Raw genomic sequence first — 20,252 nt, forward strand, 5'->3', positions numbered from 1 at the left:
GTGCTCGGCTGGCTGAGCTCCAAAAGGAGTTGAACCTGCCCAAGAACCGCCTTATATGTGACATGCCCACCAGGTGGAACCCAACATTGGTCATGCTGCAGCGGCTGCACACGCAGCAGAGGGCCATCAATTAATACCTGTGCGACTGTGGCACCAGGACAGGGTCAGGGGAGCTCGGTTTTTTCTCACCACGCCACTGGGGCATGATCAGGGATGCATGCACTGTCCTGTCACCGTTTGAGGAGGCCACAAGGATGGTGAGCAGTGACAGTACATGCATCAGTGACACTGTACCTCTTGTCCACCTCTTGGAGCATACGCTGCGTGGAATAATGGACAGGGCACTTGAGGCAGAACAGAGGCAGGAAGAGGAGGACTTCCTTGCCTCTCAAGGCCCCCTTTATCCAGACAGTGTTCCTGCTGTTTCACCCATCACACAGGAAGAGGACGAGGAGGAGGAGGAGGATGATTGTGTCAGCATGGAGGTGGAGGCTGGCACTCAGCAGCAGCAGCAGTCTTGTAGGGATGATTTACAGTCCCAAGAAACCCGTGGACTTGTACGTGGCTGGGATGAGGAAGCTGCGGATCATGTTGTCCTTAGTGACCCAGAGGACTCCGGACCGAATGCCTCAGCTAACCTACGCTGCATGGCCTCCCTGATCCTGCAAAGCCTGCGGAAGGATCCTCGTATACTTCGGATCAAGGAGAGGGACCATTACTGGCTGGTCACTCTCCTTGATCCACGGTACAAGGGTAAGGTTGCGGGCCTTATCTTGCCATCGCAGAGGGAGCAGAGGATGAGACATCTCCGGGAGGCCTTGCAGAAAGGTCTGTGCAACGCGTTCCCAGAGACTGGGAGGTCACAAACTCCTGGTCCTGGACAACGTGTTGCTAAGGCATCGGTCAGAAGGAGTGGTGGAGAAGGTGGCCATCTGACCGATGCGTTCAGACAATTTTTTAGTCCGCAACCCCAAGGTATGATTGGTTCCAGCACCCATCGCCAGCGTCTGATTTACATGGTGCAGGAATACCTAGGGGCAAGGTCAGACTTGGACACCTTTCCCACCGAAAATCATCTGGCTTACTGGGTCTTGAGGATGGATCACTGGCCAGAGCTTGCACAGTATGCAATTGAGCTACTTGCCTGTCCTGCATCCAGCGTTCTTTCGGAACGCACCTTCAGTGCTGCTGGAGGCTTTGTAACCGATCACAGGGTGCGCCTGTCCACCGACTCAGTTGATCGACTGGCCTTCATCAAGATGAATCAGTCTTGGATCACCCACAGCTACCAAGCACCTGAAGCTGATTTTTTTTTAAATATCACATCCCTTCAAGACTGCCTATGCTGATGCTGAGTGACTGTCCTGTTATGTTGACTGTCTATCCTCTTCCTCCTCCGCTGATATCTTGGAAGAACATTTTTGGTTCTGGGTGATGCCACCAGCCCAATTTTTCTGCCCCTGTTTAACAGGGGCGTTTAATGACAATTTTTGATGCAGTGCTTTGCAGCAGGGCTCATTCTTGCACTACAAATAGAGTATATGGGAGAGGTTGCAGTGTGATGGCACCAGTGCCTAAGGCCCAATTTTGCAGCCCCTGTTTAACAGAGGCATGTAATTACAATTCTTGATATAATATTTCACAGCGGGCCCATTCCTGCCCCCACCGAGAGTAACTGTGAGGACTTACAGTGTTGTAGCACCAGCACCACAACCACCAAAGCCCTATTTTTCTACCACTGTTCAACAATGGTATGTAATTACAATTCTTGATATAATCGTTCACAGCAGGGTGCTCCAGCGGCCACCAAGAGTCACTTTGAGGGCTTACAATGTTGTGGCAACACCAACACCTTGTTCCGCCATTTCTGCAGAGCATATAGGGCAGGCCCCTACTTTCAAACATCCAATTTACAAACATCTCCTACTTGCAAACGGAAGGAGACAACAGGAAGTGAGATAAAAAAAGACAGACGGCAAAACTAATTATACAGGGGTGATAACCCTTCCCTATGTTTTCCAAAAAGCTTAAAAATAGATTTTTTGACTGATGTTTTTTAAATCGGTTCCTTTATATGCAGCCACCCACTTGGGACTGGGCCCTGGTGTTCCACCATCGGGCTCAGAGAAAAGAGCCCTGTCCGGAGGTCGGGGGGGGGGGGGGGCCGCCATGGTTCCCCTTAATATGCGTACAAGACCCAAAGGGGCTGGTAATGGGCGGGGAGGGCTACCCATGCCATTTTTCTCAATGATTTTCATCCATATTGCCGCAACCAGATATAACATTAAAAACGCAAGCAGTTTTAAATTTACTTTTTTTCCGTTAAATGTCATTTTGTGCAGGGACTGTTCTAAACACGGGAAACACCCCCCAGGCACCATATTTAAAGGAATATTTCACTTTTTTTTTTCACTTTAATCGTCATTAAAATCAGTGCTTCCTGAAAAAACGGCCATTTTTAAAAACATTTTAGGCAGTGACCCATGTCCCCTGGGGCAGGAGCCAGGTCCCCAAACCCTTTTTAGGACATTATCTTGCATATTAGCCATTAAAATTAGCACTTTTTATTTAGAACGTTCGAGTCCCATAGACTTCAATGGGGTTCTAAAGTTCCCACAAATTTTTGGTCCGTTCGAAAGTTCTGGTGCGAACCGAACCGGGGGGTGTTCGGCTCATCCCTACTGCTCACTGATTAGTCCAGAGTAGGGCGGGGACTGGGTTATAATCTTCCTTCTCTGTGCTGCAGACACAATTTATGGAAATCCTGGAGTTCAACTGACAGCAAAAGGTTGATTTAAACCATAAATGTTGCTCTACCTAGGCACCTGGGGTATGTGATTTGGGTCTTCTGCCCCATACCCGGGTATGACAAGATCTCTGACAGAACAATCCCCCCAGGATTACTTGTTGTGTTGTCTGCTGGCTGTGCCGGGTGGAGGGATATGTCTGTATAGTCTCAGACCCAAGTCACTGAGTGCAGTCTCAGGAGATGGGAGGCAGCGGTGTGGGACCTCTGCAACTTGTCTCATGTAATCATTTCATCTTCCACTGATTACTGAATACCAATATTATGAGTCCTGACCCTTACACTGTATACTTTATATTCTACATTACATACTCCTGACCCCTGCACTATATACTCTATGTTGTACATTACATCATTCTGATACTATATAGTCCTATCTGTTGTATCTTATACAATATGTTGTACATTACATAGTCCTGACTTCTGCTCTCTCCCCTCCCCCCACTGCTATATATACACATAATATGTATTCTCTTTTGTTACACCCATTTCCTACCAGCTGGACATTTTATATCGGATGATGTGATTGGAGGACAGACTTTTACATGGTGATAATAATGTGATAACATCCTCAGACTTTGGAACCTTAAACAGAAAGTGATAATGAGGGAGGAGTCAATAACCCAATGATGGGGGTCTTCAGGATCAGTCCAGTCTTCATCTTGGTTGTTCTCCCCCCATCCTCACTCTCTGACCTCTGGTGGGGCTCAGCCCCGCTGTTATTCATGACTAAATCATGGACTAAATAAGGAAGGTCAGGACTTCTTGTGTTGGGAAGATGGCAATGAGTGATAGAGGGGGAGGGGACACTCGTCCTATAATCCCCTCATCACTGTCACTCCTATAAAAGACAGTTCTCGTTGTTTCCTCACTCTCTGACTAAGGTCCATGAATAAAGAAATGATCTGGTAGGAGATCAGAGGACCCATTTACTAGTTACCTTGAGGGGGAATTGTAAGATCCTCAGAGACAAAGCTACCTTATGTGGGTGGAGTCCTGGTTTAGGGGAACCAATCAGCTCATGTCTAGTAATAATCTTTGTATTTCTATTTTAGTAGATGGACGGGAGATGAGGAAAACCTCAGAGGATTGTCTCACTTTGTCTCCAGACTGTAAAGTAGAAGATGAGGACATCACACAGTATAGTCCAGGAGAAAACCCGACTACCTCAAATGTCCATCCGGCACCACACAGTGTAGATGGACCATCGTATTCCTCTTATCCTGAGGAACCTCAGACTGTGCGGGATGGGGCCGTCCTTCCAACAGAGAAGAGCTTTTCCTGTCCTGAGTGTGGGAAATGTTTTTCAGTGAAGTCCAATCTTTCCAGACATCAGAGATCTCACAAGGGGGAGAAGCCGTATTCCTGTCCTGAGTGCGGGAAATGTTTTTCAGAGAAGTCCCATCTTTCCACACATCAGAGATCTCACACGGGGGAGAAGCCGTATTCCTGTCCCGAGTGCGGGAAATGTTTTTCAGATAAGTCCAATCTTTCCACACATCAGAGATCTCACACGGAGGAGAAGCCGTATTCCTGTCCTGAGTGCGGGAAATGTTTTTCAGTGCAGTCCAATCTTTCCACACATCAGAGATCTCACACGGGGGAGAAGCCGTATTCCTGTCCTGAGTGCGGGAAATGTTTTTCAGTGCAGTCCAATCTTTCCACACATCAGAGATCTCACACGGGGGAGAAGCCATATTCCTGTCCTGAGTGCGGGAAATGTTTTTCAGTGCAGTCCAATCTTTCCACACATCAGAGATCTCACACGGGGGAGAAGCCGTATTCCTGTCCTGAGTGCGGGAAATGTTTTTCAGTGAAGTCTCAGCTTTCCACACATCAGAGATCTCACACGGGGGAGGAGCCGTATTCCTGTCCTGAGTGCGGGAAATGTTTTTCAAAGAAGTCCAATCTTTCCACACATCAGAGATCTCACACGGGGGAGAAGCCGTATTCCTGTCCTGAGTGCGGGAAATGTTTTTCAGAGAAGTCCAATCTTTACAGACATCAGAGATCTCACACAGGGGAGAAGCCGTATTCCTGTCCTGAGTGCGGGAAATGTTTTTCAGAGAAGTCTAATCTTTACACACATCAGAGATCTCACACGGGGGAGAAGCTGTATTCCTGTCCTGAGTGCGGGAAATGTTTTTCAGAGAAGTCCAGTCTTTCCACACATCAGAGATCTCACACTGGGGAGAAGCCGTATTCCTGTCCTGAGTGCGGGAAATGTTTTTCAGACAAGTCTAATCTTTACACACATCAGAGATCTCACACGGGGGAGAAGCCGTATTCCTGTCCTGAGTGCGGGAAATGTTTTTCAGAGAAGTCCAGTCTTTCCACACATCAGAGATCTCACACGGGGGAGAAGCCGTATTCCTGTCCTGAGTGTGGGAAATGTTTTTCAGAGAAGTCCAATCTTTCCACACATCAGAGATCTCACACGGGGGAGAAGCCATATTCCTGTCCTGAGTGTGGGAAATGTTTTTCAGAGAAGTCCAATCTTTCCACACATCAGAGATCTCACACAGGGGAGAAGCCGTATTCCTGTCCTGAGTGTGGGAAATGTTTTTCAGTGAAGTCTCATCTTTCCAGACATCAGAGATCTCACACAGGGGAGAAGCCGTATTCCTGTCCTGAGTGTGGGAAATGTTTTTCAGTGAAGTCCAGTCTTTCCAGACATCAGAGATCTCACACGGGGGAGAAGCCGTATTCCTGTCCTGAGTGCGGGAAATGTTTTTCAGAGAAGTCCAGTCTTTCCACACATCAGAGATCTCACACGGGGGAGAAGCCGTATTCCTGTCCTGAGTGTGGGAAATGTTTTTCAGAGAAGTCCAATCTTTCCACACATCAGAGATCTCACACGGGGGAGAAGCCATATTCCTGTCCTGAGTGTGGGAAATGTTTTTCAGAGAAGTCCAATCTTTCCACACATCAGAGATCTCACACAGGGGAGAAGCCGTATTCCTGTCCTGAGTGTGGGAAATGTTTTTCAGTGAAGTCTCATCTTTCCAGACATCAGAGATCTCACACAGGGGAGAAGCCGTATTCCTGTCCTGAGTGTGGGAAATGTTTTTCAGTGAAGTCCAGTCTTTCCAAACATCAGAGATCTCACACAGGGAGAAGCCGTATTCCTGTCCTGAGTGAGGGAATTGTTCCTCATTGAAGTCCTGTCTTCCTGTACATCAGGGACCCCACACAACACTCGAGGTGTATTAGTGCCTTGAGTGTGGGAAATGTCTTGTATATGAATGTTGCTGGACATCACAGCTCTCATGTGGGGAAGAAGCACACCCTGATATACACCTCAGATATACTCCATGGCTGATCTTCATCATGGAAGAAACAGTTGATAAGGAGATCAGAGATCACCAAAGACATGGATGAAGTGTTGTAAAAATACAATGGATGGGCGGCTCATACAGGTCTGGTCATGTACTTTTATGTCATGGCTTTCTTCCGGGTCCGCACCCATGCACGCGCACACCCAGAAACCTCCACTGTCATTGGCTGCAGGACAAGTTTGTCAGCAGGTCCCAGCCAATGATGTTGCCCCTAACCCTGCTGATCACCTGCAGCCAATGACAAATCACTCCTGTGTTTTATTTTGTAAACACGGGGAGCTATCTTGTGATTTCTTCTCTTCCCGAGTCCTTTTCTGTTCAGGAAGAGAAGAGAACACCACACTGTGAGTATAATCACCACACTTTACACCCACACACCTTAGATTGGCACATTTAACCCCATTGATTGCCCTCATTCACCCTTTGATCCCCCCTGTCACTCAACCAGTGCCATTAGTACAGCGTCAGTGTACAGTATTTTTCACCAATCGCTGTATTAGGGTCACTTGTTACATCAGATAGTGCCAGGGTCAGCTAGCATTAGATTGTCCGCACACTATCACACTCACGCTATAGGATCCTGATCACCACCATTACTAGTATAGTGTCTGTATGGATCAATATCCTGATCACCGCTATTACTAGTATAGTGTCTGTATGGATCAATATCCTGATCACCAACATTACTAGTATAGTGTCTGTATGGATCAATATCCTGATCACCAACATTACTAGTATAGTGTCTGTATGGATCAATATCCTGATCACCACCATTGCTAGTATAGTGTCTGTATGGATCAATATCCTGATCACCACCATTGCTAGTATAGTGTCTGTATGGATCAATATCCTGATCACCAACATTACTAGTATAGTGTCTGTATGGATCAATATCCTGATCACCAACATTACTAGTATAGTGTCTGTATGGATCAATATCCTGATCACCAACATTACTAGTATAGTGTCTGTATGGATCATTATCCTGATCACCACCATTACTAGTATAGTGTCTGTATGGATCAATATCCTGATCACCAACATTACTAGTATAGTGTCTGTATGGATCAATATCCTGATCACCAACATTACTAGTATAGTGTCTGTATGGATCAATATCCTGATCACCACCATTACTAGTATAGTGTCTGTATGGGTCAATATCCTGATCACCACCATTACTAGTATAGTGTCTGTATGGATCAATATCCTGATCACCGCCATTACTAGTATAGTGTCTGTATGGGTCAATATCCTGATCACCACCATTACTAGTATAGTGTCTGTATGGATCAATATCCTGATCAACGCTATTACTAGTATAGTGTCTGTATGGATCAATAACCTGATCACCACCATTACTAGTATAGTGTCTGTATGGATCAATATCCTGATCAACGCTATTACTAGTATAGTGTTTGTATGGATCAATATCCTGATCACTGCCATTACTAGTATAGTGTCTGTATGGATCAATATCCTGATCACCACCATTACTAGTATAGTGTCTGTATGGATCAATATCCTGATCACCACCATTACTAGTATAGTGTCTGTATGGATTAATATCCTGATCACCGCTATTACTAGTATAGTGTCTGTATGGATCAATATCCTGATCACTGTCATTACTGGTATAGTGTCTGTATGGATCAATATCCTGATCACCACCATTACTAGTGTAGTGTCTGTATGGATTAATATCCTGATCACTGCCATTACTGGTATAGTGTCTGTATGGATCAATATCCTGATCATGAACAGAACTATATTAGTGTCCCCCCTCAGTATAGTGCCCCTAATAACAAAGCGTTAGCAGATCAGCCCTTCTGCCCCCCAACAAGTGCAGTGTCAGTAGATCACCGGCACCTCTGATACATTGCACACATAACCGCAATGTTGGCTGAATCAGGCCTGATCTCTTCTAGCACTAGCAGGTAAGTTTTATTTGTGTAGCACCCTGGAGTTTAGTCAGGGAGCTCCTCACAAATTTACTTGCCAGGAGTAGTTATCCTGGTTGATTGTTAGAGATCTATTAAGTTTGGCCTTGCTGCACTTTTCTCTTCTACCACTAGGTGGCCGGGTACTTGGTGTTGCGAGATATGAGAAGGGCAACCCATGGTCAGGTTATGGGTATATGGGGTATCTCAGACGATGGGCAGGGGTTTTCTTGAATCCCTTGGCTTGACTGGGAGAACCTATATATTCGGTTGGAGTCAGGGTTCTGTGCCACCTGGGTAGGCCGGAGATTGGGCCTATCCTGGGCACATCTGGCTGCTTGGCTGTCTGAGGTCCTATCCAGAAATAAGAGACCAGCGCAGGGTTGGGACCGCGGCTTGCAGTCCAACCAGAAGTGACGGTTCTGCCAGCTGGAGAACTTATCATGGTCGGAGGTAGAGGGGAAGCTTTCGCCACAAAGAGACCGACCACCTTATTACCAGGGACCTCAGTGTGTAACTGAAGCAAGTACAGGAGCAGTATTCTCAGAGAACGGGCACGGTGGAGAATCGAGAAGCTTTAGGCGGTGATCAAGCCAGGGACCCAACCAGCGGAGGTGAGGCTGGTACACCTTGGAGGGTGGGCCCCCCCCTCTCCTGCCACTGATAAAAGTGATCTTGCGGTTGAATCCGCCCCAGAGACCACATTTATTCTAAAGAGAAACGCATGCTGTTCCTGAAAGTACCAGGTTTATGGCAGCCTAACATCAATAGTATGCAAGCTCTTGAAGGGGATGATGAGGGGACTATATACCAGATTTTAGGAATGAGAACGGTATCATTAGCAGTAATCAGCATGAATTCCTGAATCGTTCTTGCCAAACCAAATCTACTAACCTTCTATGAGGAGGTGAGTTGCCATCCAGATAAAGGACGGCCCATAGACGTGGTGTATCTAGATCAATGTTTCTCATTTCTGGTCCTCAAGGCGCCCTAACGGGTCATGTTTTCAGGCTCACCTTTTTTTTTGCTCAGGTGATTTGATCAGGTCCACTGCCTTAGTAATTACCACAGCTGTTTCTTCTGAGAGAAATCCTGAAAACATGACCTGTTGGGGCGCCTTGAGGACTGGAGTTGAGAAACACTGATCTAGATAAAGGAAGGCCCATAGACGTGGTGTATCTAGATAAAGGGAAGGCCCGTAGACGTGGTGTATCTAGATAAAGGGAAGGCCCGTAGACGTGGTGTATCTAGATAAAGGATGGCCCGTAGACGTGGTGTATCTAGATAAAGGAAGGCCCATAGACGTGGTGTATCTAGATAAAGCATGGCCCGTAGATGTGGTGTATCTAGATAAAGGAAGGCCAGTAGAAGTGGTGTATTTAGATAAAGGAAGGTCCGTAGACGTGGTGTATCTAGATAAAGGAAGGCCCATAGACGTGGTGTATCTAGATAAAGGAAGGCCCGTAGATGTGGTGTATCTAGATAAAGGAAGGCCCGTAGACGTGGTGTATCTAGATAAAGGAAGGCCCGTAGACGTGGTGTATCTAGATAAAGGAAGGCCCGTAGACGTGGTGTATCTAGATAAAGGATGGCCCGTAGATGTGGTGTATCTAGATAAAGGAAGGCCCGTAGACGTGGTGTGTCTAGATAAAGGAAGGCCAGTAGAAGTGGTGTATTTAGATAAAGGAAGGTCCGTAGACGTGGTGTATCTAGATAAAGGAAGGCCCGTAGACGTGTTGTATCTGGATAAAGGAAGGTCCGTAGACGTGGTGTATCTAGATAAAGGAAGGCCCGTAGATGTGGTGTGTCTAGATAAAGGAAGGTCCGTAGACGTGGTGTATCTAGATAAAGGAAGGCCCGTAGACGTGGTGTATCTAGATAAAGGAAGGCCCGTGGACATGGTGTATCTGGATAAAGGAAGGCCCGTAGACGTGGTGTATCTGGATTTTGAAAAAGCATTTGACACAGATCCCTATAAACGTTTACTGTACAAAGTAAGGTTGGTTGGCATGGACCATAGGGTGAGTACATGGATTGAAAACTGGCTACAAGGGCGAGTTCAGAGGGTGGTGATAAATGGGGAGTACTCGGAATGGTCGGGGGTGGGTAGTGGGGTCCCCCAGGGTTCTGTGCTGGGACCAATCCTATTTAATTTGTACATAAATGACCTGGAGGATGGGGGAAACAGTTCAAGCTCTGTATTTGCAGACGATGCTAAGCAGGACAATAACTTCGCAGGATGTGGAAACCTTGCAAAAAGATCTGAACAAATTAATGATAGGCTCAGCAATGCCAAGCTGCTGCTAACAAAGCAAACAGAATATTGGCATTAAAAAGGGATCAACTCCAGAGATAAAACGATAATTCTCCCCTCTACAAGACTCTGGTCCGGCCGCACCTGGAGTATACTGTCCAGTTCTGGGCACCAGTCCTCAGGAAGGATGTACTGGAAATGGAGCGACTACAAAGAAGGGCAACAAAGCTAATAAAGGGTCTGGAGGATATTAGTTATGAGGAAAGGTTGTGAGCTCTGAACTTATTCTTTCTGGAGAAGAGACACCTGAGAGGGGATATGATTTCATTATATAAATACCGGACTGGTGACCCCACAATATATAAATACCGGACTGGTGACCCCACAATATATAAATACCGGACTGGTGACCCCACAATATATAAATTCCGGACTGGTGACCCCACAATAAGGAAAAGGGAGTTTAACAAGACATGTCACCCCCATTAAAACTAGAAGAAAAGAGGTATAATCTTAAACTACTTAGAGTGTTCTTTACTGTAAGAGTGGGAAGGATGTGGAATTCCCTTCCACAGGCAGTGGTCTCAGCGGGGCACATCCATAGTTTCAAGAAACTATTAGATAATCACCTGAATGATCACAACATACAGGATATACAATGTAATACTGACATATAATCACACTTGTGCCTTTTTTGAACCTCTTCTAATATGTAACTATGTAAGCTATCTGCTGCCATAACAATGTTATTTAGCATCATAGTACCGACTTACGGGTACAGCACTGATCTGTTTATTCTGACAGCAACAGGGTGTTGCTCTCAGAATACATACATCCGTGCCTGCAGTGCTGCAGGAGAAGATTTCTCATTCACAGTTTAAAAAAATGTGCATGCCCAAGCATGAGGGGCCTGTGTGGTCAGTGAGTGGATTGCTCCTTTGCTTCAGCATATATTTTTTTTCACTTTTTTGGTATAGATTTCAGTTAAAAAAAAAGTTGTTGTGTTTTATTGTTAACCATTGTTTGCTTTAGAGCAGGGTCTCAAACTCAAATTACCTGAGGGCCACAAGGCAAATTTTCATATCCCATGGGGGCCGCATGCAAACTTTCAAACTTCAAAAACAACAGTACTGGTGTCAGTGGATCCATTATTAACCCCCAGTACTGGTGCTAGCAGACGCATTATTAACCCCCAGCACTGGTGTTAGCAGACGCATTATTAACCCCCAACACTGGTGTTAACAGACGTATTAAACCCCAGCACTGGTGTCAGCGGACGCATTATTAAACCCCAGCACTGATGTTGGCAAACGCATTATTAAACCCCAGCACTGCTGTCAGTGGACGCATTATTAAACCCCAGCACTGGTGTCAGCGGACGCATTATTAAACCCCAGCACTGGTGTCAGCAGACACATTATTAAACCCCAGCACTGGTGTCAGCGGACGCATTATTAAACCCCAGCACTGGTGTCAGCAGACACATTATTAAACCCCAGCACTGGTGTCAGCGGATATATTATTAAACCCCAGCACTGGTGTTAGTGGACGCATTATTAACCCCCAGCACTGGTGTCAGCGGACGCATTATTAACCCCCAGCACTGGTGTCAGCGGACGCATTATTAACCCCCAGCACTGGTGTCAGCGGACACATTATTAACCCCCAGCACAGGTGTCAGCGGACGCATTATTAACCCCCAGCACTGGTGTCAGCGGATATATTATTAAACCCCAGCACTGGTGTCAGCGGATGCATTATTAAACCCCAGCACTGGTGTCAGCGGATATATTATTAAACCCCAGCACTGGTGTTAACTGACGCATTATTAACCCCCAGCACTGGTGTTAGCGGATGCATTATTAACCCCCAGCACTGGTGTTAACTGACGCATTATTAAACCCCAGCACTGGTGTCAGCGGATCTATTATTAAACCCCAGCACTGGTGTCAGTGGACGCATTATTAAACCCCAGCACTGGTGTTAGCGGATGCATTATTAAACTCCAGCACTGGTGTCAGCGGACGCATTATTAAACCCCAGTACTGGTGTCAGCGGACGCATTATTAAACCCCAGCACTGGTGTCTCCTTTACAAAAAGAGGTCATTTGGGGGCATGTTTTTACTGTAGAGAAAATGTGTAAGTTCTGTATATAATTGTATTCTATTTTGTATGTATTGCACACGGCACTAATAATGTTTTCATTACATGTTTGCATTCTTTCGAGTCCTGATTCGAATTAGCCTGCCTATGTTACGCCCCTTGTAACCATACAAGTACAATTGTAATAATAATGTGATACCTACATAATGAAGTGTATAAAAATCTTCAATTGTGTCATAATAAAACACAACAGTTATTTGGAAAGATGTGGCGTGTATCTTTTGTGTCTGTTCCCTACTGCAGTAGTTATTATTAATTTGGAACCACTAATCAATATGAGGATAGGAGTTGCCTATCAATAAAATTCCATATCAGATGGCGAGCTTTGCCTAGGAGGTGATTTACATGTGACCCTGAGAATCCAAAACGAGGAGCTTTAGACAATCCAGGAGTTTCTGATAATCAGCCTTTTGCTTACATTTGAGTTGTCAGACTTCCTTGATTGGTAAGACATTTTCGGGACAAAGGGTACCTATTTTACTCCCCTTAATCATAGTTAGTAAGGTTGAATAAATACAGCAGTCCATCCAGTTCAACCTGACTGAGTGTCTACAATTGTCCCTATCCCTGTACATTGCACACTCACATTGGTCCCTACCCTCAAGGAGCCCACAATCCAAGGTCCCCATTCATATACTAGGGTCATTTTTGTACAGAAGCCACTTAAACTAACCACATGTCTTTGGAGTGTGGGAGGAAACCGGAGTACCCGGAGGAAACCCATGCAGGCACGGGGAGAACATGCAAACTCCAGGCAGGTAGAGTCGTTGGCATTCAAACCAGCGACGCTTCTTACTCCTAGGCAAAAGTGCTAACCACTACACCACTGTGCTTTGTATGCATCAAACTGTATTGATTGGTGGCTATATGTTATTTTGTCTACTCTCCATCGGAGTGTTCACAGGTATATGTAGTACACATCTGCTAGATAAAGTAGTTTAGAGGCAAGAGGGTATAGGCAGAAGTAGAGAAGACTGGCCAGTCATTATGGGCATTAAATTAAGTAAGGGAATGGCTAGTCTTAACTTAGGCCGAGTACACACGGGCGGACTGTTCGCCCAACCTTGTCCGCTGAACAGTGTTTGGGCGGACAGTCCGCTCGTGTGTGGGTTTTCAGCGGACAGTTTCAGCGGACAGTTGGACGGACAAGGTCTTTCGGAAATTCCGAAAAACTGTCCGCTGAAACCTTGTTTCAGCGAACAGTCCGCCCGTGTGTAGGCTTGTTCGACAAACTAAGTTCCGCGCATACTCAGAAAGAATTTACAGGGCGGAAGCGCTCGGTCTTGTAAAACTAGTGTTCGTATTGAAGCTAGCATATTCGTCATGCTGCTAATTTTGTGGTTTTTTTTTAATATAGCCCGTTCTTTTCTTCTTCGTAATGCAAGAAAAGTGAAGTAGCTTTGCTGCTTATATTCACACAGAGTTATACTACATGTTTTTATTCATCCTCATCCTATGATTAATCTTCCAATTATATCAAAAATATATTCCCAATTTATATAAAAAGAAAAAAATAATAATAATAAAAAAAAAAAAATATATATATATATATATATATATATATATATATATATATATATATATATATATATATATATACATATATATATATATATATATATTTATTTATTTCTGAAAAAAAAAATCTATTACTATATATTTTTGGAACTACTATTTTTTTTTTTTTTTTTGTTTTTTTTTTTTTTGTTTTTTTTTGGGTGGGGGGTTTGAAACAAGATGGACTTTCATTTTTTTTGGGCCAAGCAGGACTATGCAAGTAGAGATAGATAGATAGATAGATAGATAGATAGATAGATAGATAGATAGATAGATAGATAGATAGATAGATACCCAAACCATCATTTTAGCCTACACATGATTGCATGTTCAAAATCAGCAGAGCTTCCCCTCATTTCAAATGTTAAGCCTCAAATTTACAGCGACTGCACTTCCAAGTGCACTTGCAGTGCTTTAAAAATTGCACTTGAAGTTAGCATATTTACATGAACATGTGTTTTGTAAATAACCCCCATAGTTTTTTGACATGTATCTGCCTACTCACAAATAAACTTTGTTTTTTTTAACCCAAAATTATACAAAAATATTGTAAAAAAAAAATAAATAAAAGAAAACATACAATTTTTTTGTGAAATCAAAAATTTTTATTTTTCCTCATAACCAAAATAAATCAAGAGGGAGGCAACACTGGAGACAATTTTGACGTTTGTGAAGCCTTTTGCCCCCCAGGCACACATCAAGTGAGTGGACACCAAAATTCCGAACCTGCGTAGCATGTACATAGGGAGCACAACCAGGTCCTAGAATCCCAAAGACCAGGAACAGCAGCAGATGAGATCTATGTCCCCAGACTGTGGTACTACAACAGCCTGCGTCTTCTTTCAGAGCAGACTGAAGCCAGGCAGTCACTTGCGACTCTTCCGTCTAGCCTTCCCTCCACGCTTCGCTGGAGGCTGTGCCTCTGGTGGTGGAGCTGTGGTAGGAGGAGGAGGAGGAGGAGGAGGAGGAGGAGGAGCAGTAGGGTCTGTTTTGTAGAGCTTCGTGGTGGGTGTGATCTCACCCTTCAGACCCAGTTGTATGGCATCAAAGAAGATTGCCTTACACATGTCTCTTTGGGGTTTGTCCATTTCTTGGAGCTTGCTAGCCAGATAAGTGGCATAGGCCTCCTGCGGATTGGGGGGTTTGGACAAAATTTGGGTGGCTTGCCGTATCAGCATCAAGGACTCCTCCTCTGTACGGCCCGTCCTCCTGGGCCTTTTGCTGGCTAGGCGGAGGGGTGGGACCTGGCTCTCAGTCCTACTCCTGCTGGGCCCGGCTAGCTCCTGCGTGTGGCTGGTCCCGGCCTCCTCCTCCATACCACTGATCCCGGCCTCCTCCTCCATACCACTGATCCCGGCCTCCTCCTCCATACCACTGGTCCCGGCCTCCTCCTCCATACCACTGGTCCCGGCCTCCTCCTGGGTGAGCTCATCCTGTGTAAAAAAACAAAGCAATCAATAACTAAAATATGTCTATATTTAGAAATCATCAATCACTAACAATTTTACAGTTCTCACTTGCAAATACATTTGTCTTGAAATACAAAAGGCTATCATTTTGACACCATCATTTTTCCATCAGTTCATTAAGATTTGAGCCACATTTGTGGAAACTACTGTATCCTTATATCTAATTTAATTTGTGATGAAATCCTAGATTTGGAAGCAATTCAAACATTGAACTTGACATCATTAATATTTGAGCAATCCAAACGTTAGAAACTAAAATATACCTGGCTCCAGCTGGGCGCATCAACTTCGTCCAGCAAGGAAGGGTCTGGATCTTACAGGGATGGCTCACCTGAGGCGGAGGGAAGGGTGGAGGGACGGGTAGACGGAAGAGTCGAAAGTGACGGCCTGGCTTCTGACGGGTCATCCAGAAAACGCAGCCTGTCATAATACCACAGCTTAGGTACATAGACCTGACCTGCTGCTGATCCTGATGTTTGGGACTCTAGGATCTTTCTTTGCTCCCGCCTATACGCGCTACGCAGGTTCTGAATTTTGTTGCTCACAAAGTCAGTGTCTGCCTGGGGGAGTCGGGTTTTCACAAACGCCAAAACTGTCTCCAGTGTCTTCTTCCGGGCAGCACGGATTGGGTATTGGGGGTGTTATGTATCCCACAGATTGCTGTGGGACTCCACTAGATCTATAAAGGTGGAGAGGAAGGCCTCCTCTTTAAAGGGGTCTGCACTATACTTTTGCATTTTTTGAAAAGAAAAAAAAAAAAAAAAGTCAGACCAAATGCACACTATATTGTGACAATGTAGGCGAGACACACACTACTACACACGCTACCCCCCCCCCCCCCCCCACACACACACACACACACACACACACACACACACACAAACAAACACACACACACACACACACCACCCCCCCACACACACACACACACACACACACACACACACACACACCCCCCACACACACACTCCCCCACACACACACAAACACTCCCCCACACACACACTCCCCCCCACACACACACACACACACACACACACACACTAGCCCCACCCCCTAAACACCCACCCCCACACTACCACACAAAACACCAAGCCCACTCAACCACCAACCCACATAGAAATCAATTAAACATCAATAAGAATAAAATTCAATATGGATATCCCTAACGCAGGCTTTAAATCAACCGAAAATAAAATGATAACTATCTTACCGTCGCGTGTAGCACTCGCTGCTCCCGTTCGGACAAGCGTACGGCCTCGTGGTACCGCTTTATACACGGCGCATGCGCTCAGGCTCCGCCTGCGTCGCCCGCCCCTGACGTTCCTTGCGACCGTGTTTCCCCGCCCCTTTTACCCTCCTTCCGCTGTGGGTGTATGAGAGTGGAAAATGGCGGATGCAAGCTCAATTAGCAGCGTGAGCAGCGCGGAGGAAAGCCGTGGGCCCCAAGCAAGGAGGAGATATAAGGCCACCAATATGGCGTTCGAAGAGATGGTGGAGATGGTAGCTATCCTTCAAAGGGAGGATTATGATGGGGAACATGGCCCTTAACCAAAACCAAACATAAGAAAAAGCGCCATCTTGGACGAGGTGGTCACAGTCTTGGAGTCAAAATTCGGGGTACGGAGAGGAAAGGACCAGCTGCGGAAAAGATGGTCGGACATCAAGTCCAGGGAGCCGGACCAATATGACCGCATCAAAAAGGTCCTGAAAAAAAGTGAGTAAACTCTGCGTTTCTCGTGACTGTCGGACATAATCGTTTGATTTGATCGTAATCGTTCGTGTAGATAGTGTATGCAAAACTGGCGGATTTGATCGTAAGCGTTCGTGTAGATAGTGTATGTAAAACTGGCGGATTTGATCGTAATCGTTTGTGTAGATAGTGTATGTAAAACTGGCGGATTTGATCGTAATCGTGCGTATAGATAGTGTATGAAAAACTGGCGGATTTATATTAATCGTTCGTGTAGGCGATGTAAATCTGGCGGATTTAATCGTAATCTTTCGTGTAGGAAGTTTGTGAAAATATGGCGCATATGGTTGTTCGTATGTGTGGGCGTAAATAGCATGAATTTGTGTATGGTGTAAATTTATCTGGTGTTGGATTAGATTTTAATTATTTTTTTTTTTTTGTATTGTTCATGATAAACTGAATTGTCACGCTCAGTTTATAGGATAGAAATTTTTAATAAAGTTTCATAAATTTATTCAGTGTAATGTAGACTCAATTAAAAAAATGAGATAGATAGATAGATAGATAGATAGATAGATAGATAGATAGATAGATAGATAGATAGATAGATAGATAGATAGATAGATAAAATGCTGGTTCAACATCTGGACTAGGAAACTTTTATAAGTGTAGTTTGGGACATCATAGAACATTTTTGACATAATCACACACAGGTACTCCAGGGGATGATTCGAGTGTGTCCGTCTGTGAAACTTGGACAAAAGATATACAGTATCACAGTTTGGTTAAAGGCTAGGTCCACATTGCTGCAATGTACGAGATCAAATGTGATTTGCACCGCACTGCAGTGCAAATCACATGTGATCTCTGTGTGATGTGATTTCAGCCATACATATAGTATGGCTGAATTTACATCGCATCCGGACCAAACTTGTACATGGCCCTTTTTTTAGTCCACAGCCAAATCGGATCACATGGGTGTTCACACCATGTGGTCCGATTCCTGTCCGAGTTTAAAGATTGCACTGTGATATGAGAACTAATTTGGAGGTGTCAATAAAACTTTACACTGATACTCCCAGCAGGTCACATAGGGCAGTGCGAACTCCGCATGCAATGCGTGAAACCACAGTAGATTTGCAGCGTTCGCACATCGCAGCAGTCTGAACACAGCCTAACTAAAAAAAAGTCATTTTAAGGATGTATTAAACTAGGATCTTGTAATAACCAGCTAATAATTTTACACCACTTCAAACCAATGTTTCATATTCAAATTTCTGAACTCAAATATCACTATGCTTAAAAGTATTTTATTTTTTTTTCATTCTCATAGGGAAACAAAGACTCAGACAAGAGGCGGAGCAGCCCAGGACCCCCCGACCTCGCCAGCCTGATTGGGCAATTAGCCCCAGCCCCAGCCCCAACCCCAGCCCTGCGTCGGTATTGGAGCTGCCCAGTCCTGTGTCTGCGAGGGAGCTACGGAGCTCGGTATCCTCCGCTGGACCAAGCTCCGTAGCTCCACTGGATGAGCCGAGCCCAGGGCTAGATGTGGAGGAGGAAGAGCAGGTGGAGTTACACACCCCACAAAGTGAGTGTCTGACAACCCAGCTTAAGGTAAACAATTAATGGCTGTATATTTTAACCAATTTTTTATCTACACATGTTTTTAGGTGATCTGGTTGTGGTAGAACAAGTGGCGGACCCATTTACCAGTGATAGTGCCCAGAGGATGATCGGTGACATCATGGCCTGGAATGGGCAGATTGACCGTATGGAGAACCAGATTCTCAACATACAAAGAGAACTGATTACTATGAGGCAGGGAATGAAGAACATGATCGATGTTTTAGGGAGAATCTAAGCCCCTTTTCCCTAAAACCCAATCGATCATGTTCTTCATTCCCTTGGAACAACGTTTTTAATGTTTTAAAAACATAGTTTTTAGAGGCCAAATTTTGAAGATGCACACGGTGTGTCAACATGTGCTATGTGCCATCAGAGGATCGCAATGGACGCATTTGGTGTTTGCAAACCCTTCCTCCTTCTAGTATGAGAGAGGAAGGGATTGCACACACCAAACACGTCCATTGATCACTCATGATGGTACATAGCACATGTTGACATTACCAATTTTTGGTGTGCATCTTCAAAATTTGGCTTTACCCCTTGTTTGATGTAAATAGTTCAAAATCTGATTTTATTATTTTAAATTTTAGTGATAGTTGTATTTTTGATATATTTATATATTTCTATGTTTACCAAAAAAAAAAAAATTTAAAAACAAAAAAAAAATATATAAAAAAAAATGATTTTTTAAAAACCAATTTCACAAAAAAAAAAAAAAAAGAATTAAAAAAAAAAAACACCAAAAAAAAAAGATCTAAATAAGAGGCACTGGTTGCAATGTGCACTATTAAAAAATCAAAAAAAAAAAAAAAAATGTGTGTGTCTACTTCTTTCAATACTCAATACCAGTTTGTAAAGTCATTTTGTGTTTTCTGTCACAAAGGGCCTTATTTCCTATTGTCAAAAACCACTTTGCTATACAAATGCACTAGGACAGGAATATGCAATTAGTGGAAATCCAGCTGTTGCAGAACTACAAGTCCCATGAAGCATAGCAAGACTGGCAGCCACAAGCATGAGACCCAGAGGCATGATTGACTTGTAGTTTTGCACCAGCTGGAGGTTGGCCAATTGCATATCCCTGAATTAGGACAATGTAGGATACAAGCAACGTGAAAAGCAAACAAGAACCAAACTTAAAAATTTGAACAGACAAGACATATTTCAAGAAAAAGATTTTTTTTATTGGTCAGCTGGCATTGGAATAGCCCCCCTACCATTAAAATAGGTGACATAGCGGTCACGCACCTCACGTGCTGTTTGGGGGGCTAAGCCAGGAAGGGCATGATCCAGCCCTGTCAGTTCTGGAAGCCTGAGTCCGGCATCAGGCCCAATAGGCTGCAGGTACTGGTTACCAGAAAATTTCCTTAAAAAATTGTGAAGAATGCAGCAGCACAGAACAACA

The 20,252-nt window shown here is 44.5% G+C and overlaps 2 protein-coding genes and 1 pseudogene across 4 annotated transcripts in view; 2 read left to right on the top strand and 1 right to left on the bottom strand.

Annotated features, from left to right (window-relative positions):
* Positions 1 to 20,252, bottom strand: part of LOC143989797 (uncharacterized) — a 765,658-nt gene that overhangs the window by 525,635 nt on the left and 219,771 nt on the right. The window lies entirely within an intron of this gene.
* LOC143986910 (uncharacterized) overlaps positions 1 to 20,252 on the top strand; it is a 165,590-nt gene that overhangs the window by 86,887 nt on the left and 58,451 nt on the right. Inside the window, exon 4 of the mRNA XM_077485319.1 lies at positions 4,145 to 5,963. Coding sequence (XP_077341445.1) covers positions 4,145 to 5,963 — 1,819 coding nt within the window. The remainder of the gene's footprint in view (positions 1 to 4,144; positions 5,964 to 20,252) is intronic.
* The window catches only part of LOC143989785 (uncharacterized), a 60,756-nt pseudogene that overhangs the window by 17,836 nt on the left and 22,668 nt on the right, over positions 1 to 20,252 (top strand). The window lies entirely within an intron of this gene.

This window comes from Lithobates pipiens, unplaced genomic scaffold, assembly GCF_037356315.1.
Source record: "Lithobates pipiens isolate NorthernLeopardFrog02 unplaced genomic scaffold, aLitPip1_a1.2 Scaffold_18, whole genome shotgun sequence".
NCBI classification, from domain to species: Eukaryota; Metazoa; Chordata; class Amphibia; order Anura; family Ranidae; genus Lithobates; species Lithobates pipiens.